At 43.0% G+C, this 23,141-nt stretch overlaps 1 protein-coding gene across 5 annotated transcripts in view; it reads right to left on the bottom strand.

The window, feature by feature from the left end:
* Window positions 1-23,141, bottom strand: part of ALG9 (ALG9 alpha-1,2-mannosyltransferase) — a 56,247-nt gene that overhangs the window by 19,415 nt on the left and 13,691 nt on the right. For 3 of the 5 annotated variants that reach the window (XM_069787997.1, XM_069787995.1, XM_069787999.1), the window contains 5 exons: window positions 22,111-22,240; window positions 21,194-21,341; window positions 20,732-20,861; window positions 13,000-13,130; window positions 2,303-2,555 (listed from right to left, as the gene is read on the bottom strand). In XM_069787997.1, coding sequence (XP_069644098.1) covers window positions 2,432-2,555; window positions 13,000-13,130; window positions 20,732-20,861; window positions 21,194-21,341; window positions 22,111-22,240 — 663 coding nt within the window. In that variant the 3' untranslated portion in view covers window positions 2,303-2,431. Of the gene's footprint in view, window positions 1-2,302; window positions 2,556-12,999; window positions 13,131-20,731; window positions 20,862-21,193; window positions 21,342-22,110; window positions 22,241-23,141 lie in introns of those variants that run through there. The other 2 variants (XM_069788000.1, XM_069787998.1) reach the window with 2 other exon arrangements.

The raw sequence follows: 23,141 nt of genomic DNA, 5'->3' as shown, positions 1-23,141 counted from the left end.
AACAATGAGAATAACAACCCTCCCTTTTTCTGCCTCATCTCTTTAGCCTGCAAATTCTCCAGGTGGCAGGACTAACTCCACCTGTTTGCATGTTAAGCAGCAAAATGGAGTCCCCGCCTTGATTTGAAACTCTGGAACGCAAAGCTGTCCAGCTGTCCACTACCTGCAGCCGCACTTGCATTTACGACCTGGAACCAAACATTTGCTGCATTCCTCTGGAAAACATGAATAACTCCTAATTATTTTCAAGTTATCAGTCTCCCACCACCACCACAAAACAGCAATCAAACTGCAGAGGAAGGTGGAGCAGCCACAGTCATTCAAAACAGTTATTTACTGCACTGTCTTTTCACGTTAAACATGAGGTTATGGGCTATGACAGCATGGAACAGTCACAAAAACAGCACCAGAGAGAGGTGCAATTGGTTCTTTAACTGCATTTGTTTATTTGATTTAAGGTCAGGGATTAGCAAGGGGAGAGGCAACAAGCAGGGCAAGAGTTTTGGTTTTTATTTACTGGCACTGTAGAGCCCTGTTCAACACATGTAAACTTTTATGAGGGGTAGAGCCGGCTGGAGGGAGGTGGGGGAATACTACAAGCACAGACACTACAACATTGATCTGCAGTGTGACTCTGACCTTCCAGACCAACTCACCCAGGACACCAGTTGCTTGGCTGAAAACCTTGAAGCTCCACATTTGACTCTTATTAAGGGTGATACTTGCACAGGGTGAAATCCATCTCTCTGAAGAGAGCCAAGACTTAAGACACCACAGATGGTTCCCTAAGCCTTCAAAGTCTGAATTCAGAGTCTCAGCTTCAAACTGCTGCTCCATACAGTGGGGGTGCAATGGAAGGGAACTGCATTCTCCATGCTGTAATCATCCAGACAACAAAGCAGCGCACTGTTTGCTCTTATCATGTTTTGCACTTCATAAGCTGTGTTTCCAATAGAGCACAATGCCATTAAAAAAACTCCTCCTTGAAATGCAGGGGATTCAGAACACCTCTCCCTATGTTTCTGAAGTTTCTCTTATGATTCAGCCCATGCCTTGTTGCTCATCCAGTTCCTCCTGCTTTGCCCCAGTAGTATGATGTTAGCTAACAGCCCCGTTGGTACAGCTTGCCCTTCCCATCCTGCTCAGCTGTTAACATGCAGACTGGCCTAGAGATCTGCCAAGCACTGCGTTCTACACCTGGACCAACACATGTATCCTCATGTGTATCTGCATGTGCTTTTCTGTTTGGATCCCAACAACTTCCAAACATACAAATCTGCTTCCTGATCCACCTGCCCTGGCACTTTGTCACTGCACACACAGACCAATCTAATCACAGTCACAGTGGAGCATAGAGCATGTGCAGCCTTTCTGCAAAGGGAACTTCCTCTCTGCTCCATCTCATGCCAACCCCACAGAGTTCCAAGGATGTGAGTGAAAACAACTCCCTTCATCTATCTTGTGATACTGCATGTTCTAAAAATGGAGATATAATACATACAGCATTGCTCTGAAGCATATTGGACCAATGTAACACATACTGTCTATTCTGGGAAACAGAACTGAAAAAAAAAATTAATCCTTCTCCTCTCTGGATGATTCCAGAAACTTTAAGATGCTGTAGTCTAGAATTCAAAGGATATTACAGGTATCTTTAAAAAATTATTATAAATAGCAAACAAACCCTTGGTTTCACAGATAACAAAAATGCTCTGATCCCATATAAAACAGATAATTGGCTCAACCCCTAAGTTTGGGGTTTTCTTCTCCCAAAAGCACAGGTTTATCCTTGAAAGTGTCTCCTGGACAGGGCAACTTTAGGCTATTTCTCTGTGGGGCACGCTACTTCATTCCTTGAGATTCACTGCATTTCAGTTAATTGTCTCTCAGGTGTTTTCCTCTTTTCCCCTTCCTTTTTCTTTAAAAAAAAAATTAATTTCCTAAACATTGTTACCTGAAAAAGTTCCCTAGGAAAAGGTGGGCACTACTTAAGCAGATGAGAACAGTGGAAGAGGGGGGTGGGAGAGAGAAAGACAGAGGCTGAGATGGATTTTCCCAGTGCCAGACTGCAACCTGGAGCAGAACCTCATACTGTCATTCCTTTTTATTTTCCATTTTTCTCTTCTGTGGTGTAATAGATAATAACACAGGAAGCAGCAGGGATAATACATTTGTAGGTGGCTGCTGGATTTTCAAATGGTTTCTTACCAATATGTTCTGTGTAGGCAGAGCAGAGACCTGACACTGAGAACTGAAAGCAGATGATGCACCCTTTTTACAGCTGGAAGCTTGCAGAACAAAATCACTTAATGGGAAATCTTTATTAGTGAATCTTACAAGTGCAATCTTTCAAAAAGAGAACTGAAGATGGCTTAGGCAGCTGTCCAAGAGTCTCAGTGGATGCTTTTGGTTTTGTTGCCCAGGTGTGTTGCTAGCCTCCCGTTTTTTTCCTGGTTTGCTTCGACCTCCGGGATTTCAGAATAGTATAGTTTGCATACCACGTGTACTGTTCTGAGAGGAGAGGGATGTAGAATGCACGCAGCAGCTTTGAGGACCTGAAACCAGAAAGGAAAAACAAATCATGCTTAAAGCACTCATTTGCCAGTATGTTCAAAATGATACAAATGAGGCTTTGCAAAAGATTTGGGCTGGCGAGTCAGTGACATGAGGAATGCTAATGGTTCAGGCATATGAAGCCCAGTCCCATTTTCTCTTTGTCGGTGGGACCAAAGCTGGTTTATGCCAGCATCACCAGTTTAAGTGCAGCAGCCTGCCCAGTTCTTCAGCTCACCCACGATCCATTCCAGTAGGATTAAGGGGGAGAGAGGGCAGGAAGGTGTTCTAATTATCGAAAGAAACTTAGATCCCAGATACCACTGTCCAAAAAGCAGACAGTACAACCCTGTGGGCCTTTGGTATCATAGACAGGCAGGCCTCCTGTTCCTCAGGGCACGCTATGAAGGTGAAGGCTGCATTTAGCTCCTGGCATCTCCTCTTTTCTATCCAATCTTTCTGGCTGCCTATTCCTCCACACATGTCTGAAGGGCAGACAGAAGCTTTGATGGGTACTGGCATTTTGAAGTTTTGCTCTTGTGCTGATCTTCTGTTGAGGGTATTGAATTAAAGAGGGATGGACTGCTCTAAAGCCTACAAGGCAGTTTGCTGCAGGCTGCCAGCATTGACTCCATGCCCTGCTAGTGCTGGGAGCTGGCATTTCACAGCACTTTGCAACAATTGGACCAATGGAGTACTCAAGCATGGAGGGTTTAATGGCTGCATCAAATTAGTACCTTTTGTTTCGTTGCTAATTGCTGGAACTGTGCTAGCTAAGTACATTTTAAATGCATGTATTCTCTCACTGAGCTAACTAATAGAAAATCCAGGTTTAAATGTGAAGCAGATGAATATAATGTCCTTCAGCAGCAGCACTGAACCTTGCTAGAAGCTTCAAAAATTTGAGCAACTTACTGAAATCCGGGCTGGGGCAGTCTTGCTTCCTCAGCATTGATGCTTATCTCTTTTTCTCTTTAAGATCAACTTGTTGGTAAACTATCAGCCCTTGACAGACATAAGTCTAATTCCATCCCCATAAAGCTTGGAAAAGCAGCAGCAGCACTCAAATTTGATTTGCAGCATGCTAAGTGGTCAGGGACGGTACACACATCCAGCATGTACTTGCTGGTCACTGCAATTCACACAGCTTTGCTGGTAACACAGCCAAGGTTCTGGACATCCAACTCAAGTCACTTTTTCAGAAGAAAGATGAATTGTGTTTTGTTTGCTTATTATAAGGCAGCACTGGATATCTTTCAAAAATGCAGTCTAAAAAACAATGGCAGGAACTGCCACTGTGAACTACATCTCCCCGGAGGCTCCCAGGGTTCTTAGATAGCCAGCCTTACTGTAATTCATCTGAGAACAAGCAGCTCCTGATCTCCTGCAACTTGGAGTAAAAGACCGTCCAGGAAAAGACTGGTGGTATCTACTTGCATTGGCATAGCACCACTCAGCAGCAGGGTCCTGTTACATAAGATGCCATACAAGCACAAAGCAAGGCATTTTTCAATTGAAATGTTCCCTCTTTAGAAAGACAAAGTGACAGACAAAGCAGTATTCTTGCCACACTGGAGAGGGGAAACTGAGGCAGAAAGTATTGTCTAACCTCAGAGAGACTGAGCAAGTCTGAATTACTAAAATTGACAAGTCCCACTTCTAACGGTGAGACTCTGCCTCCTTTCAACACCCAGCATCTTGTAAGCCTGCTTTTTGCCAAGCGCTCAGCTTGTGCTTTAGGATATAAAAATGCTGATTGCTTCACTTTGAAGAACAAAAAGCTCAGTGATAATGCTTAGGCCCTTTATAAATTGCAAAGCACCCAGCAAAGTCCCTAAATAAAAGAATCACTGGAAATGGTTGCTCTTTGTGAATTCCCGAGGTGCTGGAATCGGGAACATGTTCAAAGCATGTTAGTAGCAAATAACTAGGCAGAAGATAGTAATTTTGGTGTATTCTGAACAAGGAACATTTTTTGCAGCTGTCATTTCCTTGTGCCTGTAAATTGGAGGTCAGCCCTCCCTCCAGTCACTAGAAGCAAAGGCATCCGTTTGAAAACAAGTGCTTGAGTTTCCTCCTCCATGCCTTGCGGCTAAAGAACATCATGTCATGGCTGAACTTACTCTGGCATCTCCTCCTCTGAGTCTAACCACCCACCATTGCTATCATGGCTGCTCTCTGTGAATGGTGTGGTTTCATTTCAATTCCCTTTAGCAAAGAAAAAGAAAAGAAAGAAAAAACAAGAAAAAGCAACTGTGTTCAAGCTGCTTGGGATGCTGCTTAAAACAAGGAAAATGAAAAATAAGGTAGAGTACCAGCTTGCTGCTACATTGTAAGAAAGGGACAGAAACTAGCACAATTCCCCAGAGCTCTGGGTATGTGCTTGGGTTAAGATGAAATAATTTGTTGAATTAGCCTTGTGTGGTTTAGCTCAGGGACAGAGAGGAAGGCAGCACCATCAGCTGAGGCTGAGGTCCTGAGTATACAGTCTGTAGCACTGAAAATGCTTTCAGTCGCTCAGTCCAGTCATAGAGCTGCCTGTAGTCAGACAACAGCACCAAGTTCACATCCTCCCCTTGACCTGGATGCATCTACATACCGACAGTCTGCCCAGGCCAGCACTGTACGACACAGCGGGCACCCAGTAATGGTGAGTCTGATTGCTGGTGCAACGGAACTAAGTGCGTGTGTTTATCCTCAGTGCTGGTGCCTCTCACAGCTCTGCAGAAACACTGCTATCCAGTCTGTACTTCCTCTTCTTTATACCTTTTGAGAGAAACACTCCCTATATCTCTTACTTGTTGGTATTCTGAAATATAGGCCCAATACAGCTCACATGGTTGTGCTCACATGGTCTTTATGGCATAGGTCCAGAATATGCAGGATTCAGCTTTGCTTTCTAGAACAAAAGGATATTCCAGGTGCTGGCAGTAGCAAAAAATCTCCTTCCAAATAAGTCAGCTCAGTGTAACCATCCTGAGTTTGCATACAGCCTGAAATAACAACTCTGAGCAATGAAAGCTCTCCGAATGCTCTTAACTTTGCTGGCAACTCAGCCCTTATTAGCAGCAGTTTCAATGTCGGTGTTCACCGTTTCACAGTTTATCTTAGCAGTGAAACGGGTGGGGAAAATACTATTGGTAAAAAGAAGATCAAAAAAGGAGAGGCAGGAATGACTGATGGAAAAAAATACCAAGGGTGGAAAATGACGAGAAACACAGAGCAGAAAGATAGCTGCTCTTCGCACCAGTGGATGTCATACATAATGCCAAGGCACTCATGACAAATAACAATACAGTGAATTCGTGTATAAAGGCCACAGCTGATCTACATTCCTGCACTCCTCCCCCAAAACAAGAAGTACATGCTCCAAGAATGGAGAGCTGTAAATCTCATTCAGCCAGAGACCCCAAAAGTGAAGTTCACCCTGCTCTTCAAGGTGAAATGATGTATTACTCAAACTGTGAAGTCCACAACGAGTCCTTGGTTTCTACCAGGTGTTAGCTAGTCAGGCTGCTGGTGCCATAGCAAAATGACTCTTCACTAACAAGGCTTACAAAGGTGAAAAGGGAACGGTTTACATTGGTTCCAATTACCCAGTCTAAGGACACAGGTTAAAAAAAGGCAACAGAAAATAAGAGGCATCTTAAAAATAGTAACGCTTATGTGCTCAGGTAATCACATCTCAGATATAAAAACATGAAACCCTGAATACGGCATGGTAAATGGTAGCACCAACATATCCACTCCACAGCTATAAGGTCAGCCTTTGTATTTGTTCAGCAGCAACTTTGTCACTGAAAAGAGACTCAGACTGGACACAAGCACAAGGCTGCTCTCTCCACTGCTGGTAACTACGCAGTAACAAAACCCTGGATGCCTGCTCTCATCAGCAGCCATAAGAGAACCATGGTTGCTGATGCACCTACAGCTCAGGAGGTCATTACAGAGCTTTAAAATCAGACAGAGAACCTTTACCTCCTGTCACCTCACTTTGTCAGGCTCAGCAACCTCAGACAACAGATGGCACATGGAAAGGGTTGGGATGATAGATGACAGTGAATATATATAATGTTCTATTTGCATTTGATTCTAAATTTGTCCCCCAGAGACTGTACATGTGTGTAGCCTTAATCAGCAGAAAGCTCCCAAGCGTGTTGGTAGCAAGATCAAGGCCACAATCACTCCAAGCTGTGTAGCCAAAGGTCTAGTGCAATGCTACTGGAACATTGATGCTGCAAGTCTCTTTCAGTGGTGGGCTCCAGGCTGGAGCCAGGCAACAGGCAAATTCTTCCCAGCTCTTGCTGTGCTCCAGACATGGGAGGTATTCCACATTCCAGGGGGAGTCTGAATTCTTTGCCAGTTTTTTGGTCTCTAGGGGAGCAACTGCTGCAGCACCCAGAGCAGCTCCCAGTTAGGACAGAGGTGCACAGTTACCAGTAGGCTCAGCAGAGCTGGAACCACAGTGCCATTTGATGCTAAGCCTATTTCTGTCAATTACCTTTTGGACTTCAGGAGAAAGCAACTCAACAGTCCTATTCTACAAATGCCAGTGGAGGCTCTTCTGGAACAGAAGCAAGGACTGCTAAGTGAAGATGTTCAAGTCCACCCTCCCAAGCTCATAGACTGACATGGAATGGAAGCAGTTAAATACATGTGGTGGTGGGAGATTCTTCCTAACTGCATCTTGTAATGTGAACTTCTTACCACAGTGACAGCAGAATTCAGAAAGAAGCATGAGAAGGAAGAAGAGAAGGGAATGGCAGAAAGAAGAGGCAGGAAGAAGTTGAATCTCTGCCACATGGGCAGGACCTAGTACCTTCTAGCTAAGGGCATACACAGGAAGCTCATGATCAAATCTCTCTGAAAACGCATTAACGTTTGTACTTCCTCTAGGTGTTAAATTTTGTACCAACCATGCACCTAAGAAGTAATTCAGCTACTTGTAAAACAAAAGAAGGGAAAACATTTCATGTAACATGGAGGAAAGCACCATTAAAGGGAATAAGACAGAGTCTCTTATCAAACCAGGGTAATGATATGCTAGAACAAGGTGACCGAATCATTAATTTTGCACTAAGAATAATTTTTTTGATGGAAAACCCAAGCGTTTGGAGCAAGCAGACAGCTCAGCCTGAAGAGCTGGAAAATATGTGCTCCTCAGTGGGGAGCTGTAATATACTTCCCCTTTTCTGTGCCAGATTTGGAGTGCTCAGCCAATATAGAATTAAATGGACCTTGGCAAAGCAGCTTCCTGAGGAGCATAATTAGCTGGTGGCTTGGAGTGCTCTCTAATTCAATTAGCAGCACCATTTATCAGAGCCAGCTGAGATTTACTTTTGCACTTGCTGACGTCAATGTGAGACTTGCAGTGAGTCCCAGGAGCCTCCAGTTCAGCAGGAGTGAATTGAACTGCTGGGGTCATTTATTTTCAAAGAACAAGAGCTGGAGTTTCGTTTTGGGTGGGGAGGTGTTTGATGGCTTTTTTTTTCCCCAAATGCTCCTTGCTCTGCAACCGCTGAGCTGCAGACCTGAAATCTACACTGGCAGCTTCCCTTGCAGCTCAGTTCAAAGTGACACTTCTGTTCCTCCTTCCCTTTTATAAAAAAAGCTGCATTTCCATAGTGTTTTTACACTTACTTCATAGGTAGCAGGGGACATTTCCAAATCATTGTGTGGAAGCAGGTGCTGGATTTGAGACATGCGTCATTCTGCTGAGCTGGGGAGGGGGGGAAGGTACATGCTCAGAAATGTGAGCAGCCTCAATCATTATAGGCATTCTTGATGCATATTCACTGACTCTACCCACAGACCTGTGTGTCTGACCCTGGGAAGAACTCTCCCCACAGATCTGCTAGCTCGGGATCCTTTCAGCTTACCAATTTCTAGCACCTAACATTCTGTTACAACTGCATTACTGCTGCTCTCCTGCAGCTAAACTCCCCAGAATGATCAATTTCTCAACTCTAAGAGAGACAGCGCTGCCTAGATTTGTTGTCTCAAATTAAAATGGAACAAAAACACAGAAGTGTTTTTGCTGGGATTTCCATACCTTCTCTGCTATCAGGCCTGCCAACAACTTTCAGGACTACAGAAGTACTTGTTGCATCCCTGAAACAGTCTCAGGGCATCACTGATGCCCTCAGAGAACCTTCCAGCTGGATGGACGGCAACTCTCAGTGTCCTCCCTCTGAGGCTCTGCAGTGCTTGGTACTCTACAGACTGGGATAAGGACAGAAGCAAGCAAAGCAAGGGCTGACTAGCAGCAAGGGAGACTGCTGCAGCCATAGACAGAAAGACGCAGCAGTAGTACTTCCTTTGTAAATGAGGTTTTCCAATCTCAACAAAAGGACAATAGCCAATGCCTGGGTCTGCAGGGTGAGACAGACCCTCGCATCTCATTCAATTGCTAGGAAGATCTGTGATTGCCAGTAGCTAACTCATCTGTCAGTTCCCAATCTACTGCAAAACTTGTCTCATTTCCCCTTTTGAGAATTGCTTGAGCCCCATTATTTTATGCAAGTCACAACTCAATCACACTCGGGGAAAAAAACCAAAGCAAACAACGCTGTCTTATTTTAGAAATGCTATGACGCATTCAGAGCAAGGAGCTCAACAGATTGATGAACATTTGCCATGGGAAACCTTTATATGGAAGTTGCAGCAAAATTCTATTACTCGGATGCAAAACAATGCAATGGTATTTACCTGCCAGTGCTATTATGAACTTGAAGCTCCTCACTCTTTCATTCATTGCCAACAAACTCTTGGAGACAAGTGGGGAGCTAACCAACTTTTGTTCCAAATGGGAAACTTCAACACAGGGAGGGTCTAAGAGACCTGGACAGAGTCACGGGAGCACCAAGTTCCAGCTGAGCCCCTTAATCACTCATCCACCTTACCTCTTCTCCAAGGGCCAAATTACAGAAAGAAATTAAAAATATATGACAAAAATTATGAAGCAGGCAATCCAAAAAGAGCCTTTCAGAAATTTCTCTTGCTCATGCTGTTGTGGATGGGCAGGCAAAAGGGGCCTTGACCTTGTCTGTAGCATCCAATTTTAAATGTGATACCTTTAAATGACACACTGGCTAAAAGCAGGGCAGATCAGACCTTTTATTGTTTGTTCTTTCTGCTCTTCACTGTACCATGAGTTGTCTTGGGAAGCTGTGCCCACTGCTATGCATTTGCCCTGCTAGGCAGGCCATGGTTCCTGGCTTACTGTTCTTCTTCAGGGGGAACAGAGAATCTGTCAGACAAGCAGAGTGACAAGATGGGGAGACACTGCTGGTTCTCTCATCCCTCACATCAGTGGTACCCCCCCAGGTAACCACATGCCCTCCTAGTCCTTCAGGAGTATTGTGCACTCAAGCTGCCCCACCTACCAACTGCTGAAGGACTGCTGAAGGGACAGAGCCCAGGGCTCCAAACTGCGGGAGCTCTGGATGTACTGACAGCAGGGATGGAAATCAGATCTGCTGCTATGGCAACCTGGCCTCCTCCACTGGTGAAGGCACCACACCTCCCCTCTGCTCCAGCTGTGAGGCGTTGATAAGGAACAGCATGGAGAATTTCCATGCAGCACAAAAACAGGAGCAGAGGAGGCTGACAGGCGACACCAGCAGGTCTAAGGATCTGACTGCCTGATCTCCTCTTGAGACATGCTCTGCAAACCCTCTTCTATTCCAGTCTCCCACTAATGCAACAGCATCTGTTGTTAAGGTGGACACAGCAGCCAGAAAGATTCCCTTCCCACCACCTTTAGATGATCTGTTCTAAGGTCTTGGTGATTGCTTACCCAGGGAGTATGCTCCCCTTTCCCCACCCCCAGTATTCTGTCTTTACATCTCATCATTACCAGGATCAGTATGCTCTGAAGTTTCAGGATCTCTCTGTGACTCCCAGCTTCTCACAACAAGCTGCTGCTCTGTGGTGAGATCCTACCTTTGCTACAACAAGCCAAGCCATTACTTCCAGTGGTAACAGCCACATGTACTCTCCCTTCACAAGCCAGACATGAAGGACCACACGCAGAAATTGACATCCGTGTACTAAGCGGGTTACCAGAGTTTGGCTGCAGGCTTGCAGAGATGCTTAGCCAACAAGAAACATACAGCTTGGGAATCTAGCTGGAGTTTAGATGATCTAAATGCAACACATAGTATCATGTATCAAATCAAAATGATTGCACAGGTTTTCATTGCCAAGCTTGGGACTAAGTTACCAGCCTCAGCAAGAAGTACTTTGACAGCATCTTCCCTAGAAGCACAGAGCTGCAACACCACAACTACCTATGTATTCAGCCAAATTCCTGAGAAGCCAGCCAGATATTTATGCTTGGCAGGGTGCAGGGGTTTAGCTGTAAATAGGGAAATTCCCTAATCCTATCAATTTTCCCTAATAAGGAGGGGAAAAAAGAAGAAAGAAAAATGTCATAGAGTGACTCATATGGAAACAGCATTAAAGCAGTGAAGAGAGTGACAAGGACTCAGCTAAGCACTGAGCTATGCGTTTGGCTCTAGCTTAACTCCTTGCACTGATTCCACTCAGCATCACAGGCTGCAGTAGGGTCAGGATTGAGATGGTATCAGATGTACACACACCTTACAGGAAAAATCCCCAGCCAAGTTAGGAATGAACAAAAAAGGCTGGGTGAAAGTGGAGGACTCGAAACACTTGTGTCCGTCCTTTGGTAAAGCCTACAGTTGCAGACTCAACTCTTTCCCCACAAAAGGAGCAGATACACTGTGCTGTTGCTTCCAGACAGATGCTGGTTTGTATTCAGCAAGGCACAGCCTCTAAGGGGATACAAAATGGGTTCAGCAGAGAGAGCAGTCATATGTCTCTCATGAGCTTTAATCAAAAGCTCAGAGGCTATGGGTGGGGTTGAAAGTGCAATAATCCAAAAGCCCCATGAGGCAGACCAAATCCTTCTCTACCAAACATCAGCTAAGTATAGGAAAAATGAACAAAAGCGGAAAGAAGCCATGGAGAATCCAGGACATTCTGGAGAAGTCTGGGAGATGTACAGCCATACCAGAATAATTCCCTTTGCTTTCATTAGGCAGGCTAGCATCTCTGTGGCAGACAGCTGCTACCTCTGAAAGCACCCCTAGCAAATTACATTCTCATGGTTAACCCAAGGTGTCTTAAGGCTCATTTGGACCTGACTCAGTGCCTCTGATTGACTTCAAAGGACTTTAGATCAGGTCCAAACAATCAAAGCTTGGCTGTTCAGCAGAGGATAGCAAGATAAACCAGCTTTAAAAACACATGAATATCTCTTCAAAGCAGAAATGTACATTCGAGGGTATATGCTCTGTACCAGGAGTCCTTTGCAAAACTCTTATGCAGATGCTTCTATTGCCTCATTAATAAGACTCATTTGCCATCTCATTCTCTCTTCCTAAAGTCCTGCCCAAATATAACAGCAGGTCTCTTGGAAAACATAGTTCATGAAAGACCTTGCCAAGAAAACTTGTTTGTGTCAGCAAGCTGGGAACATTACAGCACTCTTGGGAGATGCTCTAACATTATCACTCTTTCTCACTGTTCAACTGCTTTTACCAGCCCCCTCCCTGGAGGGTCCTGTTACTAGGAAGGAATAAGGTCTCACATAGAAAATAGGAGGGCACTGAACCCTGTGTTAGTTTTTTTACAGAGACTTTTTCCAGTCAGCCTCTCTGTCCTGTTATGACAGCTCCACGACCAGAGTTTTAAGTGACTAAATAACTATCCCCTTACAGCTGAGGGTTTCTGTATTTGCAGGAATGTATTGACAGTTTGACAACCCTGATTCCACCCCGTTAGCCTGGAAGAGAGCAATTTCAATCTCTGCTTCTCCCAGAAATTCCTATTCAGACACACAAGCAAGCTGTTCAGTGAGCAGCTGAACTAATGAAGAATGGATTCTAACAGAGGTCTTTTCCATGGATTCTCTGATGCCTAATAAAGGTGTGACTTTGCTGACTTTTCACTTGAGATTGCCTCCTCTCTCTGTCTGTCAGCTTTCATAAAATTTGTAAGAGCTCATGCTCTTTGAGACTGACTTACACCTGTCTGGAATCTGGCTGAAACAAGACAGCAGATCCAAAAGTCTGTTGGGAGATGACATACACCTCATTTCTTTAGAAAGCAAAACAAAAAACATTACTTCAGCAAGAAGTGCACAGGGAGGATTCTTTTTAAAAATAATCCCTCTTACTACCCTTCTGAGCTAGCTTCACCCTCTAAAGCAACCTAGGTCATAAATATTGCAAGTACAAGTCTGACAAAGACTCCACTGTAGTGAGCAAGCTGCCTTTACTGGAAACTGGATTTCAAGCTGGTATTTGCCAATGTATCTTTCTTCCCTGTATACAGCTACTTCTGCAAGCGGATGATTGAACAGAATCATTCACAGACCTGCTAGCCTTTCTCCCTCCCTCTCAAATGTGTAAAGCATACCTGGAAGCATCTAGGAATGGCTTGTAGGCAATGGTTACCCACTCTTCTTTGTTGGAGGAATACCTTGGCTCCCTTGGGGTTTCAGCTGCTGTATCCAAGTCCACCAGATAGTGGCATTTGGAAATGTCAGTCTGCAGAAAGAAAGACAATCTTATCATTTATTTCCTGTAGGCTTCTGGTTGTATGTGTTCATTTATACAGGCTATTACTTACCAATGAGAAGGTGGTTAAATTTCTAGCAACAGGCAAACGCTTCATGCAAGATACATGGTAAAATATTTTGAATGTGTTCCAAGTAAAACCTTTATGGGGGAATGCAAGCTACCACTACTGCTCTGATCATAGGAGGAGAGTCCTACGGTCCCCCTCTGAGGAAGCACCACTGCCAGCTCTCTTACTGAGGAACTGGCAAGTCACAGAGGGGAATTTGAGGCAGCAGAACCAATTCTGTTGATGTTTTTCCTGGTGGTTCTCTAACTAGCTATTAAAGACTTCTTACAATGCTGACTGCACAAGCTCCCCAGGCAAGACTTCACTATCTTTATTGTTAGAAAGGTTTCCTGATGTCTACACTGGATTTTTTCTGTCTCAGTTCATGCCTGTTCCTACTTGTTTTACATCCTGAACAAGGAAAACATCATTTTCTTTGTGATAGTTTTTACATACTAGAGTTCTGTTATCCGAAGATGGCTCTTGTCTTCTCTACAACCCTAATTTACTCTATAGTCATGTTTTCTACCCCTGTGATCATTCTTGTGGGTCTTCAGTTAGTCACATCTCTCCTGAATACAGAGCCCAAAGCAGAATGTAGCACTTTAATGAAGGACTTTCTAATGCAGAGCAGCAAAGGAACAGTCGCACAACATGCTCCTGTGGATATAACCCTCTATGTGGCTCATCTCTTTATACAGCAGCATGGCATTACTAAGTTGTATTCATCCAGAGACTCATTGCACCCCTGGATCCTTTCCTGAAGGACTTGTGCCTAACTGTCTGGTCTTCAACCTACATTTATTCACCTAACTATTTCTGTCTAGTGCACTGTCCATTCTAAATTTCACCCCTTTTTCTTTTTTAAGATCCTTTCTCTAATTTGTCAAAATCACTTTGAATTCTAATTACGTACTTTCTCTCACATAATTTTTTATTTAATAAGTCTATTGCCTGTTTCTCTTCCCCCCCTGCAAATCATTGATAAAAACTCTGAAAAGGACAGACCTTTGCAGTTTCCAGTACATCGTCTCATTCTGAGTGATCTATGGATAACCACTCCTATCACTACGGTTAACAGCGGTTCATGAATTCTGCCCCAAAGTGCATGCACAGCAGTGAGAAGGGCACCCTATGTCAAGGCACATCCAGAGGAATATTTCTGTAGACCAGAGGAACACTAGACATGGATGCTAGGAAGTGTACCAACTCAGCACTCATTTGTCATGATCACGAACTGTTTGTAATGTATAAACATCCAAAGACACTGCCAATTGACACCTTGTATAGGTGCTGTCCTGGCCCTAAAGAATGTAGTCAAGTTCACACAAAAGGCTTGACCTACTGCCCAAGAAAGACAACAAATTACACATGAGATCAGGCTGAGGGGAGCCAGTGCCTCACACTCAGGTTTATCCTCCTGTAAGAAACAGTGTATCTGCCAACTTTCTGCAAAAGAAATCCCCTCACTCACCTAATTTTTCATGCCTTCTTTGGAAGTCCTTTTAGAATCAGTTGCACACAATTCCAGCACATTTGGCTCAGAACACATACAGATCAATATGGGTTACCCATAAGGATCACACAAGCTTCACAACCTGTTAACTCTGCAAGCCTCATGGTACCAGTCTTCTCATCTCATGGCAGGGCTTAAGCAGAATCATAGAAAACAGTAAGTAGTTCTGGTAGAGTAAGCTTGTTGTCTGGCACAAATTATGGTGGGGTTTGTGCATGAATAACCTGTCCTGTAGCACTGATGACCCTCACTGCCTCCTTTGCAGCAGATGCACATCACATTGCACCTCTCAGACCATGTGAACTTGGTATCAGCACAGTCATGCCTTTATCAGCTGCCTATGACGCAAGCTAACTGCTCTGTCCTGACCAAAATGTTTGGCAACACCCTGCCAAATTATGAAAATGCATTCGAGGAAGCATTGGGAACATCACAGAAATGAATTATGTGTGTGACCTCCCAGATAAATGAGCTGCGGGCAATGTCCTCAGGAGACTCACGTTATGCAACCTTCTCCTTCCTGCAGGGGAGAGTGCTCTTGGATATGAACAGGCTGTACTGTTCATTTATATGAATATCCTCTGTCCTTTCTGCCTAACAGCCCCCACCTCCTGCCCTCTTCTCCTCCCTCCTCACAGGTACCCCTACAGATGTGCCCTTGAGCTGCTGAGGAATAAAAACTCTGCGAAGACAAATGTGAACTGTCAGGTACAAAGAAGACTTGAGTTCCTACCAGGACAAATTTCCTTTTAAAAATAATCATCAGATGTGAGATAAATTTCATACGAGGTAGCCCAACAAGAGGCTACATTGTATAGAAACCTCTGCATTGAGTGTAAGAGATCTAGAGGAGAGGATAGGTTACAAATAAGGGCTGATGTCCTCCTGTTGAAGATCTAAGTGTCTTTAAGTGATCTAAGTCACATTTTCAAAAGTGAAATAATCCCAAGCCTAAATCCATGTTTAAATTGTACCAGGGTAGCTATATTGTTACAATACACCAGAAAAATGAGCCCCTCACAGATGCAGTGTACAGCAGCAGCAAGGTTGAGCTTTTGCTGGCATAATGATTTTCAGCCACTGGAGCAAAGCAATTTCCACCAGGTATTGCCTCTGTACCTGGGTATTTTGCTGACATTAGGTTTTGTCAGCCAAGGGTCACACTTTCACGCATAAGGCACCGTCTGGCAAGAGCTTGCAGTAGTGACCTGAGAGGCACTAGAAGTCAACAGGACTGATACTTGCAACTGTCTTATGCTCTTGTGCCACTTCCAATCAGATTAATCTGAAAGTTCTATCTCCTGTACTTCTTTCTGTGACCTGAGAACACACAGAATTCCTGGATGCTTTTTCTGGCTCTGTTGGTCTGCAAGCCATCCTTGTGGCACTCCAGTATTCCCAACTGATGAAGGGGACTAATGATTCCCACTTCTGCCTCTGATACGTTATTAAGCATTGTACATTAAAATGTCGTACAGTATTTTGAATTTCTGAGAAAAAACACCAGTGAAGTACAGCACATCCTAGTAATTATTGGTGGTTTCCTTAATCTAGGTATTTTTATTTGGGAGACATCAGGGAAGTAGAATACATGCATTTAGATTTAAAAAAATTACTTCACCAGAGTCCTTGCTCAGGTTAAGTGGAACAGAAGACAGGACATAACTTCCAATCAATAAATATTTGCAAATTGTAACATGAGTCTCATTAGTTGTACAGATGTTTCACCCAGGTAGACTACAAGGGAGAAAGGAAGGGGACTTAACATGGGAATTTAGGAAAAATACCAAGTTTTCAACTGTGGTATCTCAGTTTACAGCTGCCACCAATCCCTGCATCCAGCAGGACAGGGTTATCAGAATGCCAGGCCACTTTGTGCCATCTAATCCCAGCCCTAGTAGCTCAGCAAACACCAGGGAAACTGCCAAGCAAATAAAAGGTCCAGCCAGCTCCTCCCAAACACCCTGCTGCTGCCAAGCTTGTGTTTGAACTCCCAACTGCATGAACCGGAGGACAGGTGCATGCTTTTAACATGCCTCCTTCCCACTCCCAGGTATAAACAAGGACATCTTCCACCAGCAATCCACTGCACTCCCAGGAAAGAAATTAATGAGGAGGGTAAGTGACTCGTAAGGAAATTTTTGTGCTAGGCTAAGAACTTCCATCATGTGTCTCGGTATAAACTGGTTACAAAATTTTTCTGAAGACAGCAACAAAAACAAATCATTGTGCCGAATTAGTGTCTGGAAACAGGCTCCGTGGCCCCAGCATCACACAGCATCATAATCAGATCCTGTCAACAGTGCACACGCAAAAAAAATTGTCTCTCAGCTGGTGACACAAACTCTTGGTCCTTATTCATTCCTCAGGGCCTCTGAACAGAATGCAGATTGCAATCTCACCTTTTTCATGCACAAGATTTTCAATGCGCAGGCTACAGGGGAGTTCTTGCAAGGTCATATCATCACTGACCTTTGTAAAATGACAGACCTCTCCAGATTTCTTTCTTTTTTTTTGCAAACAGTCAGGGCAGCAGGGGCTGGAAGGGAAAGACTAAGGTCCCTATCAGGAGGAGGACTCACATTAATAAGTTATGTGCCTGGTGGAAGAAACATGATCCAAATTTGGGGAGCAACAAGTTCTGCTCCATTTGGTTTCATTGACTTGTACACAGAGGGCCCATGGCCTTTGTAAGAGATCTATATGCACTCCTTAGGAGGCCAGCTCTCCCAAGTGGCAGTTTTCGCCTTAGTTAACAATGGCAGAACACAACATACACAGTTGTGTCTTGCTGATTGCACAACAGTGTGTACATCTCATCAAGTCAGAAAAAAAGGTTATGTGTGATGACCAGGTGTTTCAACAAGGAAACAAATTTCATTAGAGTCACTCACTGCATACATTGAAAAGATGAAGAAAAAGGCAGGGCAGCTATAGCTGGATTAGTCAAAGGAAAATCTAAGGCCCCTTAAACCAGGTTTGCAAAGGCCTCTACCCATCAGTTATCTTAAATGCAGGCAGCTGAGATTCTCCAAGATGACTATGTCTTATTCTGTCTTACTCCCTCAAACTCCTCCCTGCAGGATCCCACATTTCAGTTTGCGTTCCCACAAAATTTTATGCAAACTTCCTTGGACGTGCTTGAATTCACTTTTCTGAAGCACCTTTGGGGTTTATTGTAACAATTTAGGCTGAAAACAATTTAATTAGGTGGATACCAGATGGCTCCGTGGCATCACAACTGGGTGGCAAATGAAATTACACAATGGGAAACTCAGCTGAGGAGAATGTTGAATCCACTTCTTGTACTGTATGAGAAGAACATTCCAGGCCCTAAGAGAGGTTCTGGCTCATTAGCAAAAAGACTCCCAAACCACTAACTAAGTTTTTCTGTAAGTGATGTAGAATCATTCAGAGAAAGACAAGTTACTGCCTCAAGCACTGAGACTGATCTCAGTTCTTCCATTCTAAATGCTCCCCTAAAAGGGCTGGCACTTCCAATGCATATGAATTATCTGCCAGCTGAAAGACAGATTTCCCTTCTACCATTCCAAGTAGAGCACAGTGCATTCTTACAAGTTACACTGAAGCTAAGGATAATATTCATCCTGGTCAGAGAGCCAACACAGCACCTATGCATTTATCTGGGGATTTACACAAGATTTTGGTCATGTACAGACCTTGAAATGTTTCTTTGTAGAAAGAAGTCAGTCTTAGTGAAGGGAGCTGCAAGGAATTTCTAAATTACATCCTATCCTCTTCTGTTCTCCTTTCCTTTTCCTCCTCCCACTTTTTTTATTTGATGCAACCGCTACGCTAAGTGGTGGAGAACTACACTTGATCACATCCTGAATAACAGGAGTGAGCACAGTATAGTACAGAGATGGAGTTAAGCGCGCAGCCTGCTGCTGTACTGCTGCAGCCACACATCTCTCACTGGTGTCTGGATGGATGTTAGCCTGGCCACACAGAGCACAACAGGAGCTTGTCTGGTTTACCACAGATAAAGTTCAACTGTTTTGAGCAAAACCAGAGATGTTTTACTGATCACTCAAGTGCATATTTCCAAAATGAAACCAAGCTTCAGGTGGTTCCTATGGTTCAAAACAGAGCTAAACGGAATTGGAAAAGAAGTGAAAATAAAGTAGTTACACAAACTTCCTCTGAAGTCAGGAGTTTTTAACAGTTTCAGGTTTAGGCCTAACCTACTGTTCCTGCTTGGATACATCTTTCTAAGAAATAATACTCCTTATTTCTTTCTTAGCAGTTTTAGAGACAAATGAATCTCCTCAGTAGGACAAGTACAAGTTAAGTGCTGTTCAACATGATTGAGGAAGGAAAAATTGCAAAACAAGAAGATCAAATCATTCTTTTCCCCAGTGTCTCATAGCAACAGAAACACTGAGATTTACTCTTCAATTTTCAAGCACAGCAGTAATAGATACTTATACTTGAAACAGAGAGATCAGTCCCATTTCTGCAGCCATTAATTGGTTTTGAGCTGTCCATGGCTCAGATAATCCTTTTGAACCATTTGTTTTCTCCCATTTAAATTGACCAACAGACTCATGCTATTTAGATTTATTCGCTATGATGGTCCTTTCCAGTGCCTGCTAACTGTTTTTTTTTTTAAATCTGGTATGCTTGCACTTGTAAGCTAACTAAACTTGTGAAAAGACCTTGTTCTCTTGGTGTTATTAGCAGGTCAGAAGTAAAAGTTTTAAAACTCCATTTAAAATTCACATTTAATAACTAATTTATAATGTCCTAAGTGTTTTTGCTTGCATGAGAAATAACAAAATTGTAGGGTGACGTTAAGAAACAACCATGAAACAAAAGTGTGTTTTGCTCCATTAGTCACGGGCTGTGCACCAGCCAGCTGTCTGTGCTAAAAATACGCCACAGGTAAAGATTTTGTAAATTAAATGCACTGCAGCAGACAGCTTCTCTCAGGTGGGAACATGCCTCCTTCCCATTTCCAGTAACTACATAATGAGGCTCAAAATAAGAGAGCTTTAACCCAGAAGACTGATCCCTGCTTTTACCCACAGTTTGCTCCTGTGTTACAGTACTGCCTTTCATCCACTTCTGTGAGCAAATCACAAGTGCTTGTACCATTTCTAACAGGCCAAAGTCATGAGTCACATCAACAAGCATATGTCTACTGTCTTCAGCCAGGACAGACCCACTCATGTAAACCAGAGACCTGGTGTACTACATGTGAGTGCTTCCTATATACTGATGGACATTCCAAAGCTATCCTCCAAGGAGCTCAGAGAGAATGAAGAAAGGACTGCATTTCTTGGCAGTTCCTCTCATTCAACCCTTAGGACAAAAAAGAAAGGATGACTAAGTATCTAGTGCACTGCAAAGAATATTTAGTGCACTGCTAAGATTTAACCTACTAAATAATTTTAAAGAAGTTAGCTTACAATAATTTTAAAATATTCATATGTGTGTACTCTTCTTGTTTAGGTAACAGAATACAACCAGGAAAAGTAACATATTAATATACCAGTATACATTATCTTAACAGATTCCCATTTAAATCACTGATGCAATTGTTTCAGTGAAGTTTCTCCTTCTCAGTTGCAAATACGATGAGCAGATTTATATTTAAAAAGAAAGGAAAGTACAAAGACAAATTTCAATCCCTGCTCAGTGACAAACATTTTCTGTAGGGGATTTCAAACTACTCATTCAGTTCACTTTCCTGTGATCACAGTAACACATTATACTTAACCCAAAATTGCAATAACTAGGAATTACTACTTCTTCTGCTTCTTTTTTTTATTATGATGTCTTGAAATGAAAATAGGCAGATGAAATGCAAACAGAAACCACTCACATAAATGGGGAAATTTCCAAGTGCTGCAGAGAGCCCATTTTTGTTCTGTAACTTGTATGGTCCCCGGGAAACAAAAGAGGAAGACCCAATCATAGGCATTATAATAATACAAATTATACAGTAAGGTAAGGAAAAGAAAAGAGGAATATAATCCTTACATATCGAGATGGTTCTTCCTTGTTTTGGTCGTTCATGTCAGTCGGAATGATCCGTGTGGCCATTGGTCCCTTGGCAAATGGTTTTGGTAACTGGCCCCTGAATTCTGACAGGATGAACTGGAGCTGCCAGCTGCAGAGAACAGTGTCAGAAAGCTCAACAGTAAAATGCAGGAGCTAGTAACATTTTGTGTGGAGAAAAGGAAAAGCATAACCAAGGACATTTCATTCCTGAGGGTAGACAGCCCTGCTAGAGGAGCAGTCACACCACAAATTTCCAGTAGCTTGTGACCAACACAATCTGCTGACACCAAACTTCAAAATCCTTTGGTTTGGATATGCTGGTGTCAACAGAGATACATGGTCTTGAAGGTTACTCCCATAAATACTTTTTAATACTTCTTCAGAGAAGTGCCCCTCCTTACGAATCTCACCAAATTGTACGTTTTACATTAAACAACTTACTTATCTGGCAGGAGAAAGCTGCTTGGAAATCTGTGCCACTCCTTTCCCACACAGACATTAACGGGTCTCCCCTCCGGCACAGTGTGAATACTTGGGTCAGTAGCAATCCTGTGAAATTCTGGGTACAGGTCCAGGGGCCCATGGTAGCCTACGGAAGGCAGAAAGTTGCAAATAAGGCTAAAGAAATAGGTGATATTTACATGACCACTTTTGAAAGACTACAAAAAATTGTTCATACATAACTTTCTAACTGATAACTTTTTGAATAAATTAATTGGTCTATGCTAAAAAGTGGCTCGATTCCAAAGCTCCCCCTCCTTTTAGAAGTGCTTGTACCCCACCACCTTTATTCACATTCTCCTATCCTGACTGTCAAAGGCTACCATCAACCAAAAAAATATTGATGAGGTGGGAAGGTTCACTGCATGGCTCTGATTCAAGAAAGTACTTAAGGACTATATCTAATTCATCTCCATTAAGGACATGTGCACCTAATTACAAGTTTTACATGGGAAAATGCTATTTCAAGTGGGATCATATGTTTGAAAGTTAAAGTATCTGCTTTAACTAGCCTGGGTACAGGTTTTATACCAGTATATTTGTACTGGCTGAAGATGAAGAGCAGCAGATTTTTAACTGATACAATTCTGTTGATACATTCATACATACATGAATACATACATACGTTCATACATACATGTATGAATGTGCATATACATACACACACACACATGTATAATCTATTCATTAATGGTGACCATTAGAACTTACTCTTTTCCCTGCAACAATGACATCCAAACTTTCAAGGTTCCTTATTCTACTCCGCTGCTATAGTCAAAGCAGCAGAACTTTGGCAGGCCTTAAGACTTGCCAAGACCAATACCCATGAAAGCACAGGACAAGTCTAAAATACCAACCTCTGAATAAGGCAACAGAGCGTGACAATGACAAAAGGCCAAAGAGAAAGACAGTCCCCAGAGCCAGCCAGTTTGATGAGACTGTGTAGTGTTCCAGGCGGTAGCGCTGGAATATGAAGTGGTAACATTTCTGAGGAAAGAATAATAAAAAAGACAATATAAAATTCCTCAAACTCTGGTATGTTCAGCAAAATGTTATTTTTCATAAGGACCTTACAGCAGTGCCTGCATCTCACACCAGATCTTTGGTCTTCACTTTTTCATTCAGACCCATAAAAAATGCACAGAAACTCACGTGTTTCAGTCACATTTCTTAACTGATAATCTAAGGTATTTAAAGATGTTTTCAGCTCTTTCCCTAGGAAAGCCTCTAGTCAAGCTGTAAAGTACTCTCTACCAGGGCTCCAGCTTGGTTGTTCCCAGGTGAACCAGCAGCACATGTCCCTTTCAGACACTTCTGTAAAACTTCCCTACACAAACAGACTTCATTTTCAATGCTGGAGTGACTTCCTCTCTAACAGAAGTTCCATTACCCAGATTTACTGAGTGACCTATGGTTGTTTACCCTGTCTGCACAAACTACAGCTTTGAAGTAGATAAAAGAACACACAGGACATTCTACAACCACCTTTAAACACACGCCACCCCGAAAATGTTGAAAGAAAAGCCCCTTAGGGTTTTCTAATTTGAAAAGCATTTCTGGGAATATCCAGGAGGAACTACATCCAATACTTGGCTTGGTCCCTCCCTCCTGCTTTGCCTTTCTGCGGGAGTGATTATTCACTTCCTATCCTAATCTGGTTTCTGTTCCTCTTGTCTTGTTTGCATTTTTCTCGTAACAGCCAGGTCCACATGGTTTGGAGGAGTAGACTCTGACAAGCTTGTACTACTAGTGGGCAATGAATTCTAAATTCTCAGCTGGATACTAAATACTGGACAAAATGTCATCAAGCAGTGTTAAAATATGCAGGGCAGAAATATACACTAGATTTTCCTACAGCTATATTTGGCAAAGGTCCTAAACCATTGCC

The sequence above is a fragment of the Haliaeetus albicilla genome, chromosome 7, assembly GCF_947461875.1.
Source record: "Haliaeetus albicilla chromosome 7, bHalAlb1.1, whole genome shotgun sequence".
Taxonomy (NCBI): Eukaryota; Metazoa; Chordata; class Aves; order Accipitriformes; family Accipitridae; genus Haliaeetus; species Haliaeetus albicilla.
Note: the sequence above shows the minus strand (reverse complement) of the source record. Positions and strands in the feature narration are given on the sequence as shown.